Source organism: Lissotriton vulgaris, chromosome 1_2, assembly GCF_964263255.1.
Source record: "Lissotriton vulgaris chromosome 1_2, aLisVul1.2, whole genome shotgun sequence".
In the NCBI taxonomy this organism is placed as follows: domain Eukaryota; kingdom Metazoa; phylum Chordata; class Amphibia; order Caudata; family Salamandridae; genus Lissotriton; species Lissotriton vulgaris.
In genome coordinates, this window is record NC_141686.1 from 147,071,521 (window position 1) to 147,089,852 (window position 18,332).

General features: G+C 45.7%; 1 protein-coding gene across 1 annotated transcript in view; it reads right to left on the minus strand.

The window, feature by feature from the left end:
• The window catches only part of LOC147734718 (uncharacterized), a 329,689-nt gene that overhangs the window by 73,546 nt on the left and 237,811 nt on the right, over positions 1-18,332 (minus strand). Inside the window, exon 4 of the mRNA XM_086952477.1 lies at positions 13,697-13,982. Coding sequence (XP_086808603.1) covers positions 13,697-13,982 — 286 coding nt within the window. The remainder of the gene's footprint in view (positions 1-13,696; positions 13,983-18,332) is intronic.

Here is an 18,332-nt window from a genome sequence, read left to right on the forward strand (position 1 = left end):
AGTAAAAGGATTGGCACATAAATTAGCTTATTAAACAAGCACTAAAAATGCATTAGGTCTTGCCTTTCATTAAGTTAAAGCCATTTGCATTGCTATACAATACCATTAACAAAGCAAATGGCTTCAACTTAATCAAAGGCGAGACCTTTTGCATTTTCAATGCTTGTTATTACTGTCGGTGCTGAGCACTGGCGGGACCCGGCACACTTAAATCCCTTCTGGGCCCCACTCTTCTACGCTGTCTCCCGTCTAGTGCCCTCATTTTACCTGCTCCCTCTTATCTCTTAATTTGTTCTTCACCCCACCCCCTTCCATCACTCTGTCCTCTCCGTCACCACTCGAACCTCTTCCTATCCACTCCACTCCACTCTTCCCCTACATTCTGTGTCTATTCTCTTCCATCTCAGACAGTTTTGCAACCTGTCCCATCTCTCCTTCACCCAACAATTTCTCTCCTCTGGTTCCACCTCCTTCTGCTCACCTCTCTTCCCCTTCCCCCACCCTGGCACCCGTGCCCACCCCTCTTCACATCACACTTACTCTTCTTCACACCCTGCCCCTTCTCTTCCCCTGTTTTCCTGATGCTGTCGCTCCCATCCCAACCCGAATTCTCTCCACCTTGCTGTTCTCCGTGCAGCGCCTACCCCGCCCTACTTCTATCCCCTGCCTCCCTCAGTGTTCCGAGCCGTGCTGCTCTTCCCGTCGCTGACGCTGTAGACACCGCTCTTGAATGACTTATTTCGAGTCATCCGCTTGTTTCTGCTGTATGACAAGCACGCGCTGCTCCCGCCCCTCCCACGCAGGGATGCTGGATGCACGGAACAGTAATTCCTCCCCAGCAGAGGTCCCTTTCATTTAGGGAGCTCTCGGTAGGAAACAAACTCTCAGGCAATGGGATCCCTTTTATTACTGAGGGGCTTCATTTATAAAAGTACAAACTTTTTTTATACCCATAGAGATTACCCGAATATAGATGTACTGTAAGCTAATGTGCAATTGTACGTATATAGTTCCCAGCACCATATTGTGTCCTGCTTCTTGGAGATACTAATGTTATTGAGATAGGAGGGAGTTGAAAAACTGATTAGCCCAAGATTACACATTGCGTGGATGGACGCTACCAAAGTTACTGAGATAGGAGGGAGTTGACAAACTGATTTGCCCAAGATTACACATTGCATGGATGCGGATACGTTGAAACTTCAATTCAGCTCGTCGTTTTCCACCGCCGTCTTCACGCACGTCACCACAACATATTATCAGATGCTAATAATAACTGGACAGCACTTCTCCTATCGATATTGTGAGGATGAAGGTGAAGTCACCGCAAGAATGAAGGTGGCGTACAGAGTAGTGTCAGGCTTTGAAGAAAGGGAGCGGATTTTCCTAGCAAGCTTTTCAACCTTCTGCACTATCTGAACACCTCTCTGTTGCGAGAGGCGTCCCACAAATATAAAGTATTTTAATGATTTACATTGTTCATTAATTTTTTTTAATGATTTACATTTCAAAAGAATCAGATTAGATGTAAAAATACTGATGCCAGGGAGGGAGGAGATAGCGAACTGAATGCTGGGAAAATGGCATAATTTGGACAGAACTGAGAGAGCCAGGTAGAGACGGCTTGAATGTTAGGGAGGGGTACACGAATGTAAGAAAGTGCTGGAGGTGAAAAATATATCAGATGCAGGCGACATGGGGTTGGAGGGCTTCCGAACCTTTTGATATTTCTTGTCACAGACAGAGCATGGGCCGCCGTCGGGTCCCATCAGGATTCCGCCTGTCTGCATTGCCAATAGTTCTTTCTAAACGCTGCAGGGCGACCAGGAAGCATCTGGTGTTTTTTTTAGTTTTTTTACCCTTTTCACCTTTTTTGAAACGCGGAATAAGGATAATTGATGCTTCTGGCGCACGATACACTATAAGAAAATACAAGCATTTGCAATGAAGCTGCCTGCTTATTCTTAGACTGTCACCTCGATTAAAAGCATGCCAGATGGAGCCGTGTCCGCACAGTGGGGGGTTCGCCAGATGACTTCCTGCATTCGCTCACACCGCCGGGACCAGCCGAGCTTGGCGCTTGTTTTATTAATGCTCGTTATTGAAGGAGAGCTAACGGGCCCACAATTACCTCGGAGCAATAAAAGCCAGAGGACTTTCTGCTATATTATTGTCAACCGGAGTACATACAAATGTTTAATATTTGCCAACGTGCTCACGTCTGCATATAGATAATATTTGCCTAAACACATATACATATGCATATACTGAAGCTGTCTGCCCATTCTTAGACTGTCACCTCGATTGGCAAAGAAAGTCCCTGAAGCAAGCCGCTGTCGTCATTGCGCTACCTCCCTGTCTCTTGTTCCGACGGCCCATACATAACACGTCTACTGAAGATAAGAAATTGCTTCTCGACAGCCATGAAGTAAACGATCCAGTCCAGATGGGCCGTCCAAAAAGGCGAAAGGGCGGTAACAAAGAAGCCTAATTTTCAATGGGAGGCCACCGTTTCCCATAAACGACGAAGCCTTCCAATGAAAATGAGGGGCAGGGCTTCAAACCCACTTCTAAAATGTACTCTCTCACTATAGGTCTCGCCAAGCGAGCAGCGCATGCGCTGCAATGCTAGGCGAGACCTAAAAAGCTGAGGGATTACCTCTTTTTTTGATTGTAGAATCCGCTGTTTTTCGTGAAGCTACTGTGAGGCAAGGCAGGCGATGCAGAGCAGCCAATGGATGTTCAGTTAAGCTTCAATAACGGCTGAACGTTACGCTGATTGGACTGTTTTTGGTTGCATTACACAGCGCAGGCTACCTGCCTACCTTCCCCGGCACTATTGTTCAGCATTAGTAGTACGCACATGCATGCGGTCGTAACACCTGCTGCCCACCAAAGAGGTTACTGCTGCAGTGTTAGTGCCCATGAACTAAGTTCAGCAGTCGCCTCTTTTTGAAGTGACAGTGACTAAAAGGCTCCAGTCAGCGCAGGCAGGATCATAATTTTTATTTCAAATTCATGCCACAGCCAGCCCAGGCCACCTGGAATTGCTAACGTGGAGAAGTGTGGCTCACTGGTTAGAGCAGGCAGACCCTGAAGCAGATGTCAGACCCGGGACCAGGGTTCAATTCCCGACGCGGCAGAGTCTTGAGCTCAAATGTCCATGGACTCGATAATTCTCGCTTCGGTGCCTGACCTAATCATGGGGTCACACTCTGCAACTCTGGGCATTAAGCTTGCTTAATCTCCACAACAGCCCCCCCCGCGGCGGGATGCCTGGCTTTCACCTTGGGGATGCCCTGTAGGGGCTATCTCACAGGGAAAAGCCAGGACGGGTTCCCAAGGCAAGCGCGGAGATACGCCTTCGGGGGTCGATTCAGGCGCTATATAAGAAACATAATAATAATAATAATAATTGCTGAAGCTGGAACTAAATGAAAGGACAAGGAGCGTCATCTGGGACCTACACGACACGTGCTGCCTTGCCCTGCTCCTGGGGGGCTGCCGGGGGCTCGGCTGTGTCGAGTTTCTAAAGGCACACGGTATGGCGCCGAAGACAGCGTGTCCCCCGCCCTGGCCACTTCATCCAGACTTCAGTCTACAGCTCAGATGCAGAAGAGATGCAACGCAGTAGTGACTCCACAGACTGCACCGGAGCTACAGGGACCAGGTCGAGCAAGAGGAGGTATTTTCCCAGCACTGTCAGTGACTCTGTTGGTAAGTCAAAGAGAACGCTTGTTTGCTGTTCTTGCTGGAGAGAGATCGGAATTGTGTCTAGTGTAAGTTTTGACCTATCAGTAGCACAGAGGGTTAATTGTGCCTGCTGCAAAGTCTTGTGTATCATGCATATCATAGACCTAATGTTGCTAAAAGGAGTTAGTTTGGTTACAAATGCATTTGTATTAGTAAAGCTAACCCAACCACTGGGGTACGTTTTAAAGCTGAGTTTCTTCTTCTCTATACCAAACATCCTTAAAATATACCACCTCCTAGCACCTGTGAATATGTGACTCCTACACCTTGTAATCCTCATTGTTTTATTTACCATTTCCTAGACTGATTTACAAACATATGATTCTTTGTCTCTGTGTAATGTGTGTGTGATGTTAAGTCCTCTATACTGGTATGAGAAGCGCTATCAAACAAATTAAATATTTGTGACAGAGGGACTATGGAGAGAGGAGGGGCACTGTTGGCCAGTGGTTGTGAGGGAAGCCAAGGAGAACGAGGTCATGAGGCACCCAAAAAGGTTGTTGCACTGGGCGCCATCTGCTTGTCCTGAAAGAGTGAGCAAATAAAGTACTCACCGTGCTGTTCATAGTTTTGTCCAGTTGGGAAGGAATTGTTATCGGTCTTGACGGTATGTATGCTTGAACTTTAATAGCACATTGCTAATTTAACAATGCAAGTGTCAAACCGTGACAGTATTTTAAGTAGGCAGAGTTAAATTATGTTAATTATATGGTTTGGGCGGAGTGGGCGAGCTTTAGGCCAGTGGGTGTGGTACATTTTAAACTAAATATTTGATAGCTGTGCTGTTAAATGTTCCTGGAAATGGTTTTCAAATGTTAGCAACTATGTCAGTGCGTTGTTATTGAAAATCTTTTTGTAAGGAATATGACCTACACAGTAGGGAAAGAAAGGTTTCAGTCATAATGTGAGCTGTGACCCAGATTGGCGAACAGAATGACTCTCATTGATGAACCATTTTTATTACTAGTAACCGTGACTTACATTGTTAGCATGCACAATAAACGTGTGAGTAGTTGTATGTCCCAATCAACCAGACGACCCTACAGTTAAAGGAATAAAAAAGCTGAAGGTTCAAATCTAACTTAAATAAAAAGAGGAAAGATTAATAAAAAAATAAAACAAAAATGGGGAAAATCGGACAAGGCATCTCTCTAAAGGCAAGACGTTTTGGGATAGTATTTTTTTAATTTTTAAGTAAATCATAACATATAATTTACAATACAATAATAAATAATAACGTGTTAATGCTGATAGCTGCTAATTATAATGTACTTGAAACTGCAAGGTTGCCTAAACATTGCAAACAACAAGTGATGCTATTAACTAGTTTTAACATATCCAATTTATCAATCAATCAATCAATTAAGCATTTATAAAGCACACACTGAAAAGGAACAGCCCCCGCTGCTGCTGTGATGGATGGGAGGGGGGGTTGAAGGCGAGTGAGGAGGAGCACAAATCAAATCAAATCAAATCAGGGACATTTGTCACTCGAAAGTCTCATGGCGCTTGCAGATGGCTCTGAAAGATTACTCATTTAGTTGTCAAACAGCCATGACTTCCACTTCTTTGGAAAGCAGTTGTGATCTGTAATAGTATGTAGGTTTAAGGGCAGTTTGTTCCAAGAAACAGGGGCAAGAAATGAGAAGGACCTTCGTCCATTTCTGACGGTGCAAATTCTGAGGGGTGAGAAATGATTCGCTGCTCGATCTTAGCGTCCTACAAGGCTGGTACCAACGTAATTTTTTTGACCAATACCCTGGGGCTCTTCCATACATATTTTGTGTGTTAAACAATTAATCTGAAATAGGATTCGTTTTTTGACTGGGAGCCAGTGTGGAGATCTCAAACTGGGGGCAGAAGGGGGTCTGGGCAGGAGATTCAGAACTAGCCTAGCCGTGGTGTTCTAAAAAATCTGAAATCTTGTAAGAAGGCCTTCGTTGATTGAGGACAACAGGGCATTTCCATAGTCCATGCAAATAATTATCAGTCCCTGGACTAATGGTTTCCTGACCTTGATCGGAATCCATTTGAAGACCTTTTGTAAGCTGCGCATCACTCGAAATCAGGAGCCAAATATAATATTGATCTGACTTTTCATTGACAATTGATTATCCATAAGGAAACCCAGGTTCCATACAGTCGATTTGGGTGTTGGACAAGGGCCAAGGTTCAGAGGCCACCAGTCATGAGACCAGTGCTCTTGAGCCTTGCCAAAGAGCATGATCTCAGACTTGCCTCAGTTTAATTGAAGGTGATTTGTACTCATTCACCTATCAACGGGACATGCATTCTTCGAAATGCAGCTTTATTTCTACTGGATCTGGGCCAAGAGTGACCAAGAGCTGCATGTTGTCCGCATATGACATGACATCAAAACCGTAAGATCTGATCACCTTGGCCAGAGGTGTTATGAAAAGATTAAAAATAGTCGGGCTCAGGATGGAGCCCTGTGGCACTCTCATCTTGACCGGTCTGTCACATGAAACGGTGTTGCCCACCTGTACCGTTGTAACTCGGTCTGTTAGGTAACTCTTAAGCCATTTTAGAGCAATCCCCCTGACACCAATCTCCCAAAGCCGATGTTCTAAAATGCTATGGGAGATGGTGTCTGGAGGGTTGGTGGAAGCGCAGTCAACAGTTGATGTATGCAGGTCTTAGGTTGTGAAGGCTTTTGTAGCTGTGTGAGGACATTGAACTGGCATCTCTTCAGGATGAGGAGCCAGTGGAGATCTTTCAGGTGGGGGGTGGAGTGGATTTGTTAGGGAAGGTCCAGGATGAGTCTGGCTCTGGCGTTCTGTATGGTCTGGAGTCTCGAGGATCTGGATGGGGATATCAGCATAGAGGGTGTTGAAGTAGTTGACGCAGCTAGTGATCAAGGCCTGAGTTATGGTCTTTCTGGTGTTGGTTGGAATTTATCAGCTTTCAAACAATAAAAGGCCGAGTTGGCATTGCACAATTCAAAATTGTGGTCTGCAGATCAGACTTCAGCAGTGAATGCTCAACTCATTCCGGCTCTATAAAAAGTGTTACATTATAGATCAGTTGAAAATTGAAAAAGAGCAAAAATATTGTCTGTGTCACCAAAGGTCTGTCCTGGAACAAGCTACGTCAAGAAGCAGTCTTAAAGTGCACATAGTTGGACAGAAAAATGCGGAACATGCTGGTCAAATGCCTATATTTGCCAACTGAACAAATGCTGGAGCAGGTAAATGCTGAATGGCTCCAGAAAGCCATATGCAGCGCGCAGGAGCTATGGATGAGCAACCGCTATTACCAAGTTTCAAACCTGACCAAGGGACCAGCAGGGCTTTAAAGCAAGTGCTCATAAATGAATCTAATGCTGTGGCTGGCCCTAGTCAAAGGTTCTACATTTCAACATAGAAATTTGCACAGCACTGCAGCTGTATACCGGTATACTGGTATGAAGTGAAAGGCTTAATCCAGAAACAGACTTCATAAGATGCACTGGCTTTGTGGAAAACCTAAATGAACACCTTCCTCAGGCTTACAAACTACACGCAGGAAGAGGTGATGTAGCTTTCCAATAATGTTGTGTCTTAGTTGGAAGGATGCTCCTGGGTTTATCTGTCATCTGCTATCTTCAAACAGAGATTCTTCAAAAGGATTTCAAGGTGCATTTGTCCTTCTAAGTAGGTATTGGTGCTGCTTTCTTCTGGATTTGAACTCCATAGTCATAGGACACCCCACAGTTGGTGTCAGTGTTTTCTGCAGCACAGCAGTTAACCGGGACCTTCTGGACTTTTTATTTAAGGAGTTTTGTATAGCGTGAACTTGACCCGAAGGTATTGGAGTGCTTTACATAGATGGGAACGTAAGAGCTGCAAAAGTTACATATGTGTGGATACAAATAAATAGGATAGGGGCGAATACAAAACAACAACATATAGTTGACCAGTGATAGATTATATATAAAACTCTCATAATGGAGCGGTTATAAGGGATAAACACAGATACACGTAATGGTGTGTACGAAGAGTAATGGGTGATAGGGAATTGAGCCTTCGGTAGCTGGATTAATTCAGGTCCGACAGACCGGCACCAATAGGGTAACACCAGGTGTCAGTCACGCCAACCGGGCCGGAATAAAGGCAGTCCCTTTCAAGTCAAGTGGCAAACCCTTAATCGGGCTGGGGTCGTGGTATGGCAGCACCAGGGGCCGGTTTCACTCTCCAAGCTGAAGTGAGCTGGCCACGGAGAGGGCTAGTGGATTGGGACAAAATGGCTTCCTCGCACTTACCATCCCCACCGATAAGATGCAGGCATGCAGGTGAGGTTTCCGATGGGGGAGCATGAGTGGGCCCCTGTAGTACTTCGTGAGACATAGATCAGGCTGTTGATCCTTGATAAAGACAGCCTGCATTTGGCATTCCTGCTTAAGATTTTTCCTGCCAAGATGGGGATTCCGTCCACGGTCCCCAGCCCCATGGACCTCTCCTAATCAATGGTGGAGTGCAGATCCTCTAGACCCCAACCACTTATCAGTGGAGAAAGCCTACTTCTGGCTGCTGGATTGAATGAGGGCAGTCACAGGGAAGAGAGGGTGGCAGACTCGTTGCTCTTTCCATTTAATGTGGGAATCCCTTATGGATGAGAGGGTGGCAGGCAGGATCTCAGTTGACTCACCCTGGTTTGTCTAGGGAAAACATCTCGGACACCAAGGCAGCTGCCTTGGAAAGTGTACAAGGGTCACCGCTTCGAAAGCTATCCAAATTTCATGCATTTTTTTCTTTATTTTTGCCAGTGAGAGGCTTTTGTAGCAGGAATCAGAGTAACATTGGCAGTACCCGGAAAGTAGATGACAGGTGTGGATTTACACTGGAACGGTGAATCCCAAGACAGCCTCCTTTCAGATGCTTACGAGAAGCTCAACCGTGCATTCGGCCATCTTCATCTCTGTCGGTGATAGCATCGGAGCGGCCCTGGAACCCTTCAGATCCCTGGGGTGGTGGTGTCTCGATGGGGGGGGGGGCTAGTCTCAGGGATTTTCTCCATAAGGTTAGCCCTAGCCTGGGAGCTCCCGGCGGGAGCTCCTTACCCGTCTGCCATCTTACTTCTTCCATGACTCTTCAGGCACATGAAATTCTCTGCCTTGTAACAACTTCAACTTTTCATGAGTCTATTATTCGATTAGGCAAGCAGCGGGTACCAGTAGACCAAGATCAAAATATTCTAGGAACCCGTTCAGGGAACTGACCTTCTTAGTTCCTCAAGTCAGCCCGAGGATGCACCAGCTAGCTCACCCGGTTATTACTGAATGGACAACAGTGTGTCTTTGTTTCAACAGCAGGCAGGAAAGTCATCTTTTATTCTCCATCATAGGACTGTTTTGGGCTTTGGGTGAAGCTAAGGTTGCTTAGGTTGAACTAGTTTTTCATTGGTAGATATATATAAACCAAACCCAAAATTACTCTCACACTGCCCCCTCCTATTTCCGCAACAGTGCGAGCACCAGTACAGGAACACTCTCAATATCTCAGAATCGCTGAACACTGAATCACAACATAGCAAGGGCTTCTCAAGGTAGAAAGAGCTCTTCCTACATCCTCGACTCCCTCTCCAATAAGTAAACATGAAATTCTCACTGATAAAGAGATTCAACTACCTTCCGTTAATACTCATCACATGGTACACCCAGGGAATGGACCAGTGGCAGCTCCTCCGCTAAGGCGGAGGAGTTGCCCCACTGTTTCAGCTGCAAGCTGAATACAAAAAAGAAAATTATAATAACGTTTGTTATTATCATTTTGATTTTTGTAGTCAGCTGGGAGGGGCAGGGCTCCACTCGTCACAGGGGGAGGAGTGGTGGCAGCACCTAAAGTGCGCATGACGTGTTGGCTGGCCGTCTCGGGCCAACCAAAGCGTCCTGTGCACTCTGCATGTTCTCCAACCAGGGAGTGCTTGAGGGTTATCTGTCATGCTTAGACTCTGTTCCAGTTGAGGTGTTTTGTGATGATTTCCCATCTCCCTTTTAGCACCTTTCTATTTGAATACCCTTGCTTGATGTGAGACGTCAAACTACCCAAGCACTCCCAAAAACAATCAACATAGAGTGTTTCCACCCTTCATATTATTTCATAATTCCCACAGTTAGATGACAAGAGACAGATGTTTATTGAACGAAGCTTGTATTTGAGTCAGGAAAAACAGGATGCACGTGTTTCGTCACACAGGTGAATTTTCCAAGGCTGTAATTACATATTTACAAATATATCAGTCGATAACATATTTTGTGTATATACATGACTTAAATTTGATACATCTGTTATGCATATCGCTTTGTTTTAGTGGCAAAATTCCAGGAAGGAAAAGAGCCATGCCATGTCCCCTTGCAAAGAAAGAGTGTATATTCTTTCGTGCTATCTATTTTAGATAACATGCCAACTATGTATAGAGAAATGGAAAGCAGCTGTGAGCAGTGTTCTTGTGGTGCACACCCCTGTAGAGGGTGGAAAGAGAAAACACAGAAAATTGCCAAGATGATGGCGTATGTGATCCTCCAAGTGCAAAACATAGAACCTGCACCAAAGAATAAAGTGAGATACACCAGGACCTGCACCAAAGAATAAAGTGAAATACATCTGGACCAAGGGTTCATTGTCCTTTGACTGACCTAAAATAGTGGTGGAGTAGTTATAATCCTGTAGGAAGACGAGTATAAATCAAGATGTGTCGTAAAAGGGTAATGAGAGGAAAAGTAAATAATTAATCATCTGTCAATTACAGATAACGATATAACCTTACATGTAAGTCCTATATCAGAGATACACATGAGAAATGTGTCTCACTCTCTCTTACGGTAATTGACAGATGATTAATGATTAACTCTTCCTCTCATTATCAGTTTACGATAAATCTCGAGTAATACTAGTGATCCAACTCGACCACTATTTTAGGTCAAAGGACAATGGTCCTGATCAATCACACTTTATTCTTTGGTGCAGGCTCTCTGTTTACCACTTGGAGGATCACATACACCATCATCTTGGCAACTTTCTATGTTTTCGCTTTACACCCTCTACAGGGGTGTGCACTAAAAAGTCACTGTTCCCTCTTTCCATCCTCAGCAGGTGTGTGCACCACAAGAACACTGCTCGCTGCTGCTTTTCTATTTCTCTATACATAGCTGGCAAGTTATCTAAAGTAGAGAACATGAAAGACGCTTTCTTTGCATGGGGACCTGGCTAGGGCTCTCTTGTCCTTCCTGGAGTCTTGCCACTAAACAATTCTATATGCATATCAAATGTATAAAATTTAAGTAATGTATATACACAAAATATGTTATGGACTGATATATTTGTACATATGTAATTAAAGCCTTGAAAAAGTCATCTGTGTGACAAAACACGCATCTGCTGTTTTTCCTTACTCAAATACAGGCTTCTTTCAACAAACATCTGGCTCTTGTCGTCTAACTGGGTGATTATCAAATAATACGAAGGGTGGAAACACTCTATGTTGATTGCTTTTGTGAGTGCTTGGGTACTTTGACTTCTCATATTAACACTGAGGATTTTGCCAAAGAGTATTATGCATTTAGGGTAGCATGATGCATTCGTACCGTATAGCACGACATTAAAAAAATTCTTTGGAGTCCTATTTAAAAATACAGTGGCACATGACAAAAGAGGTGCAATCGATAAAACCACCACTACCCGTTCTAGTTGTTTGACCCTTGCTTGATATAGATAATAACTTTGGATACCAGTGATAAAGAATCTATTCAAACTCAGCTCCTATCACACATCTTCAGATTGTTGAACTGTCCTCCGATGCTGCACCTGAAACAAATTAGTGCCTAATTTGTGCTGTGGTTTCCGGTGCTCGGCACCAGCATTTTATTGTTCACACTATCTGCAACATGGTGGCGCTGTTTGTCTAGTTAAAAATGAGCACAGTAATAGTAGTGCATTAATTCATCATACTTTAACAATGACTAATACCTGCCGCCCAAGCCATTCTTATAGTTTGGGGGCCTGAATAGTCTGAAGTTGTAGGAGTGTGATGAGTGGGAGCTGTGTTGGCACTGTGACTGGCAGTGCTGTCGGGAGCAATGCATGGTGCAAGATTCAGTGACCCTGATGAGGGCACTGGCACTTATTTCTTTACTAATTAAGCACTGAAGCAAAATATCTATCAGTCTAGTCTCCATGTGCTAATTTCATTTCTTTTCAGCCCAGAAGGTATAATTCTCAGCCTGGCCATATAAGACACAATACATTCAATCTCTAATAACATGAAAACTAAAAAGTTAATGTCTTCAGATTTGATCTTTTCTGGCCAGCTTACAGAAAGCGTGATGATGTTGAAATAAATACCCTACACCACACCATAAAGGTGATGTTATGGTGAAATTATACAATTCTGTGCGAGAAATAATGCTGGCTAAATTAAATTACTTCATGAACATTTGCCCTACAGGAAATGTAACTGATCTGAGTTGTCTAGAACTCTATAGTTAACTGGTAATGTTTCACTTATTAATATTGAAGACCTCTCCTCGTTTCAGACTGGTGTCCTGAATATGAAGCCAGGTGAGGCCAGCAGTGCAGTGTCTCTATTAGAGGGGAAGGATGTACATTCTAACAGAGCACATATGGTACTGATGCTGGCCCAAAGCAAAAACAGTCTCATTGGGGATACATGAGGCAAATGGAATAACCTACATTTGCTCCAGATCTAAATCCAATGCCCTTTTTAATAAGCAAAATAGCATAGGGTTCCCCCTTACAAGTGATACAGTTAACCTGCACTGACAATCCACACCCTCATCAGATACCAAAGTCATGAGTACATTTGGGAATTGGGATCATCAGTCTTTTTGGGAATTGTCCCTGAGAAATGTCAATGACAAATCCCTCATGTGGAGAGCAGTTTTCCACCACCTGCTTTGAGGAGCTGACATTCTGGGGCCAATTACGAGTTTTGGGTGTGCGGGAGCGGGTGGTACGCTATTGCTGCCTCCCTCACCCCTGAAACTCGCCGCCAACTACCCAAATATGACTTAAAAGTGCTTTGATAAAGGCACTTAAATGGGACCGCACAACAAGCTTCCTGCACGGCATGGTCTCAAATGTCCATGCCGTGCAGGAATTGTTGTGCATGCACACATGGGGGCCAATGTTATGGCTCCCTGTGCGAAACTGCATGCAGAGGAGGAACAGGGGGGCCCTTTTTTTTGCTCTCTGCCACGGTGTACATGGAGGAGGCACCTCCATGACACCGCCGGCGGAGAGAAACTCGTAATATGTTTGGTGGGACCACAGTGGTCTTGCCAAGTATATTGCAGCTTCTGTCCGCCACAACACTGCCAGGGAATGGCAGTTCCCTGGCGGCACTGGCGGCCTCAGGGCCATCCGAACGCCCAACTCGTACGGTTGGACTGCCAGTGCAGTGGTGGCTGGACCACCAGACTCATAAGCAGGCCTTCTGACTGAAACACTTTGGATGCGCAGTGTTCATGCCGATTGTGCAATTTGCAATGTGGCAAAATTGGGAAAAACACGCCATTTTTCAAAAGAGCACAAAAGTCTGAGTTCCCTAGTGAAGAATCTATTTTATTACAAACGGTTTCTTTTGAATCCAGTTGTTGGAACATGGGGGTTTTAGAAATCAGCGGAACGTTTCAATTGTTTTTTTGTGTCTTGGTATGGGTTCTATTTTCTACTGATTTTCTGTGCCATTTGTATTTACTCTGAATAATTTATCTTGATTTCTTCGGCATATATTGTCCAATTTCCAATAATCGATGAGGTAAATGGATGCTTCAGAAACTATTTGTCGCTGGCCAAGCCAGCTTCAATAGAATCAAACAATCCATTGGTGAGTGCAGTAGTCTGACTGTGAAACCTTACACGATTCCTAATGTACATTACAAATATAAAAACACTGTTAGAAATGGGAGATAAATAACAAATGTTACCTGGGATCCTCTCTTGACAAATTAAGGTCGAGAAGTCTTTGAAGTACTGCGGGAAACGTTCAAAACTTTCTCCATATGTTGTCAACTTCACACCAAGAAGGAGCAAGTCTTTTTGAAGCTTAAAAAACGAGTCGTCATCTGTCTTGCGAACCACCATGTAATGCTCTAATTCACGCTTTTTGGACGACATCTTGAAAAATAGGGAGCGGAAGATGCGGTCGTGAAGTATTCTTTGGCAGCCAAGAAACAAGAAAGTTTTGGTGCAGTATAAACGATGGAGAGCATCCTGTGAAGAGCAAAAAAAGACTATCACACGAGGGAAACTTGGGAGCAACTTTGCTCACATCAAGCGATTGGAATGTGCCTAACCATGGTGCATGCAACGAGGGTCTGGAAACATCAAATGTAGAGTCTGTGAAGGTTTGATCAGTCAGACCGAGCCCCGTACAACATGGGTAGGCAATCAATGCGAAAGCAATTAAAACACGAATGAATTACAAGTGGGAAAGAACGAACCTAGAGAAAAAAATCACATTACTTCCATGCAGGCACTGCTATTAATGGGCGACTTCTCCTTGTTCCCTTAACAATCATACCCAGTGGTCTGTCTCTTTTACAGCAGTGAACATTATTTGAATGTATACTTATCTAAATTCATCTATTACGAGTTTATTTTCATTTGTATGTAGTAACTAGCCACTATTTCTTGTCCAGACATGAATTTATCACGAGGATCTTAACATAGGTCACAAATATCTTAAAATATCACGTAAATCACTGAATTTTAGCATGCATGGTTCCTCAATATTTTGAATAATTGTACATGGTTACACTATAATACTTCTAGAAGTGGCCAGTATCAATAAGTAAGAAAATACACCAATTACATGCAGTAGATTTTATGTTTACACAATTAGCAATTTGTGAATAATTAAACTCATTTTGGGAGTTCCTTGAACTAGTCTCGTGATTGCTTTAATATCTGTTCTAAACAACATATTAAAAAAAACAGAAAAGTGGACCATTTCGTATCTTAATGATAGAGTTATGACTCATAATTGATCGAGGGGGCGTGGCTGACTGCCTAAGATGGCGGCTGTGGTCCGATAGAGCTCCGGACCTCCTGTACCGTCGTCTGATCTGTTGTTGGCCTGGAAAAGTAGAGCCTGTGATACTGGAGCCCTCCAACACTCGAAAATGCCCCGATTGACCCGAAGGACGAAGTTATGACAGAGTTGGAAGCTAAGGCCTATATGCCGCGGACCGCAGGCTGAGACTGGGACCTGCTGCGAGGCGCGAGCCCCCGCGCGGCTCGGATGGCTGTGGGCGCTGTCGCGTGGAGCCTGCCCTCGATCTGGACACGCTGTGGCCCCCTGGCTCCTGCTCAATTCTGCGCTGCCTGCTCTGCATGGGCCGCCGGAGTGCGGATATACAACAGAGGACCTCTGGCGTGAGGCGGAGTGCGACCGCGAAGTCTGAGGGCCATACTGCTGTGGAGTATGCACCGTGCAGAGAACGGCACCTACTGAGCGAGGGAAGGCGCGGGGGCACCCTGATCGACCCAGGAGATCGCACCACACTGAAGGTACGGACTGCGGCTTACCTGCTGCCGGGCGCGGAGGGGCAGACCAGGGCCTTTGGTGAGATGCGGGGCCGCGCGCTTGGGCGTGCCCCTGGTTGAGCACAACGGGGCACAATGGAAGGAGGACAGCGATAAGGCAGACAGACCCATGAGGAACGGTGCAGACACAGCGCGATCTTGCGCTGGCCGCCTCAACCTGCTCCTGAGACTGGCGAGCTGAGAGGTGTGCCCAGGTGGGCCCTTGGACACTGGAGGACGGCGGAGCTAGGGTGCCGCAGGCGACAGGCGCAGGCATTGGAGGTGACCCTGTCGTCTGCGGGGGGCCTTGTGTGGACCGGATTGACACATCCCCCCCCCCAATGCAGTGGAGAGCGACCTCCACAGGCTGCCCATCCTGTTTGCGCTGACCCCCCTGTGGAACTAGAGCACAGTGACAGATGTTCCCAGCTTGCTTGATCTACCACCCCTACATGGGGCCTATGCACTTACAAGGTTGAACCGCGTGTGGCCACAATCTAGCACGTAACAGGGCTCACATATAGATTAGAGCACACTGGCTGGACTTGGTTGGAGGCTCTGACCGAATACTGTGATACAACACTAGCTATCCCGGACAGAACATTAGAACTGCCTTGCCATACTCAATGTGAGACCAGCTCATTTACTCCTATGAGTGGCTGGACCAGCAGAATGTTGTGTATGAGAGGCATACTTGCGGACTTGCAGAAAGGGGTGAACTCTGGCACCTTTTCGCCCTCCCAGACTGATCCCCCCCAAGGCCACTGGGTCGCAGCAGCGGCACTCACCTAGCATCCACTGCCTGGGAAACAGAGGCCCAGGGTGTTGCAGGGATTCCTTCCGACAGTCCGCGGAGACGGGCTAGGGTTGCACTTAGCCTTGAATTCACATCATGGGCAGAAACCGGGCGAAGACGCTGGAGGGTCAGCAAGGAACGGACCCTCCTCAAGCTGTGACTGAACACTCTAGCCCCCCCCCCCCCCCACCGGGGACAGCCTCTACGGGTCACACTGATGGAACACCTAATAAGCTAGACCTTTTTTCTTAAAGAAATCCGGGACTCTAGAACAGCCCTCGAGCTGCAGATGGGAACCCTTACCTCAGGGCTGACACTACTCAGGGTGGACCATGGTAAGTTGGTTGACACGGTCAAAGAACACAGACAATCTATTGCTGACCCCCAGAGTTATGGAACACTCGTCTACTTTGCAGGAGCTGCAACAACAGATAACGACACTCCTGATCGGGTTGAGGATGCAGAGGGCAGAAATAGACGCAAGAACATACGCGTTATTGGCCTTCCGGAATGCAGCGAAGTGGGAAGGGTAGCAGAGTTTATGGAACAGTGGTTCAAAGACCATGTAGCACCTGAGGGACTCTCTCCATACTTCTGCGTTGAACGAGCCAACAGGATCCCCACTGGACAGCCCAGGTCTGGTGCACCACCACGCCCTCTGATAGTTAAAATTCTAAATTGCAGAGATCGCGACATGCTGCTTCAGAAGGCGAGAGTAAAGTTGCTTATACAATTTGAAAACTACTGTATATCGCTGTACCTCGACTATACTGTCCTAGTGCAGAGGCAGAGATCGTCCTATCAAGCTGTAAAGAAAAAACTCCAGAAAGCGCAACTCAAATAAGCACTTTTATATCCTGCCCGCCTGAAAGTTATTCATGACAAAGAGACTCACTTCTTCGAAAGCCCAGCGGATGCCGAGGACTGGATGGAAGTAATGTGAATTGGACCTAGCCAACTCAACCACTCAGACTTCTCTCCATAGGACTCTGGAAAACTCCCGAAACAGAACTCTCACCGATCCCAGACCTCCCATCGGAGCAGCGGGGACGCTGGTCCCTCACGAGAACAACAACAACGCGATCAGGAAGTGGCCATTGCCGTTGCCGGTGCATTCCGTGAAGATACCAACAAGCTCCATACAGATTCAGAGGACAGTATTTTACACTCAGACTCTGAACACAGTATAACTCTTTTGCTCACGAACACACCTCGGACGGCTGATGACATACTCGATAATTGATCACGGCAGACGAGTTTATCGCGCCCTGAGGAATACTCTGTACTACTAGTCTCTACAGATAGCAAGGACTCCACACCCCGGAGACTGTCATTTCCTTTTTTCAATATGGTTCATGTGTATGTTATTATTCTGACCTTTCCTGTTAAATTATGTACAGGCCTGAAAGATTTGGTACACTGCTATAAATTATGAAGCTTCATTGATACGACTTGGGTTGTGCATTGGTGGGGCTTCGGGATTCTCCTATTAATGTTCCATGGAGACGGAAACACTGTCTCTGACATGTCTGGTTACAACTCAACCCACCCCGCCCCCTCTCCCCCGGGAAAGGTCCAGTAGAGCCGTCAGATTACGGTTCTTTCTATGATCATGGCCATGTTTAGATACAGCTACCTCCCTACTGGCACATGCACCGTTATATGTTATGCACTGTTTGCACACTACTGTTGGGCACGGCGCCGAGCCAAGTTCCGTTGATGTTTTGGGGAAAGGGAACTCCCGGTCAGCTGCAAAATGTTGGCTCCGTATGTGCGGTAGCACCACACCACACACAGGGACATGCTCAGGACTGTTCACACTATAGGGTCTTATAATCTAATCACATGGAACGTACTGGGTTGGGGGCAATCCAGAAGCGGTATTGCGTTCATGCATATCTTCTTAGGTACACGACACAGATAGTATTCCTCCAGGAATCCCACTTAACTGAGTCCGAAACACAAAAAATGAGCAAGAAATGGAGAGGGCAGATTTACTCTACTAATTATTCTGCTTTTGCCAGGGGTGAACCGTTTTCTATCGAGCTCATTCTGAGCCAGAAACATCCCGTTGTGAAGCTGCCTGTATCGTCTCTACAATTTCCAAGGATAATACTCTTGAATGATTTTAAATGGCAGCTTTCACCAGTTCCTTTTGATGTCCTGCGGCAAACACCAGACCGTTACAGCTTAACTGTTAACAAAGTTATGAAAATTGATTACTTCGAGTCGTTCCTTTG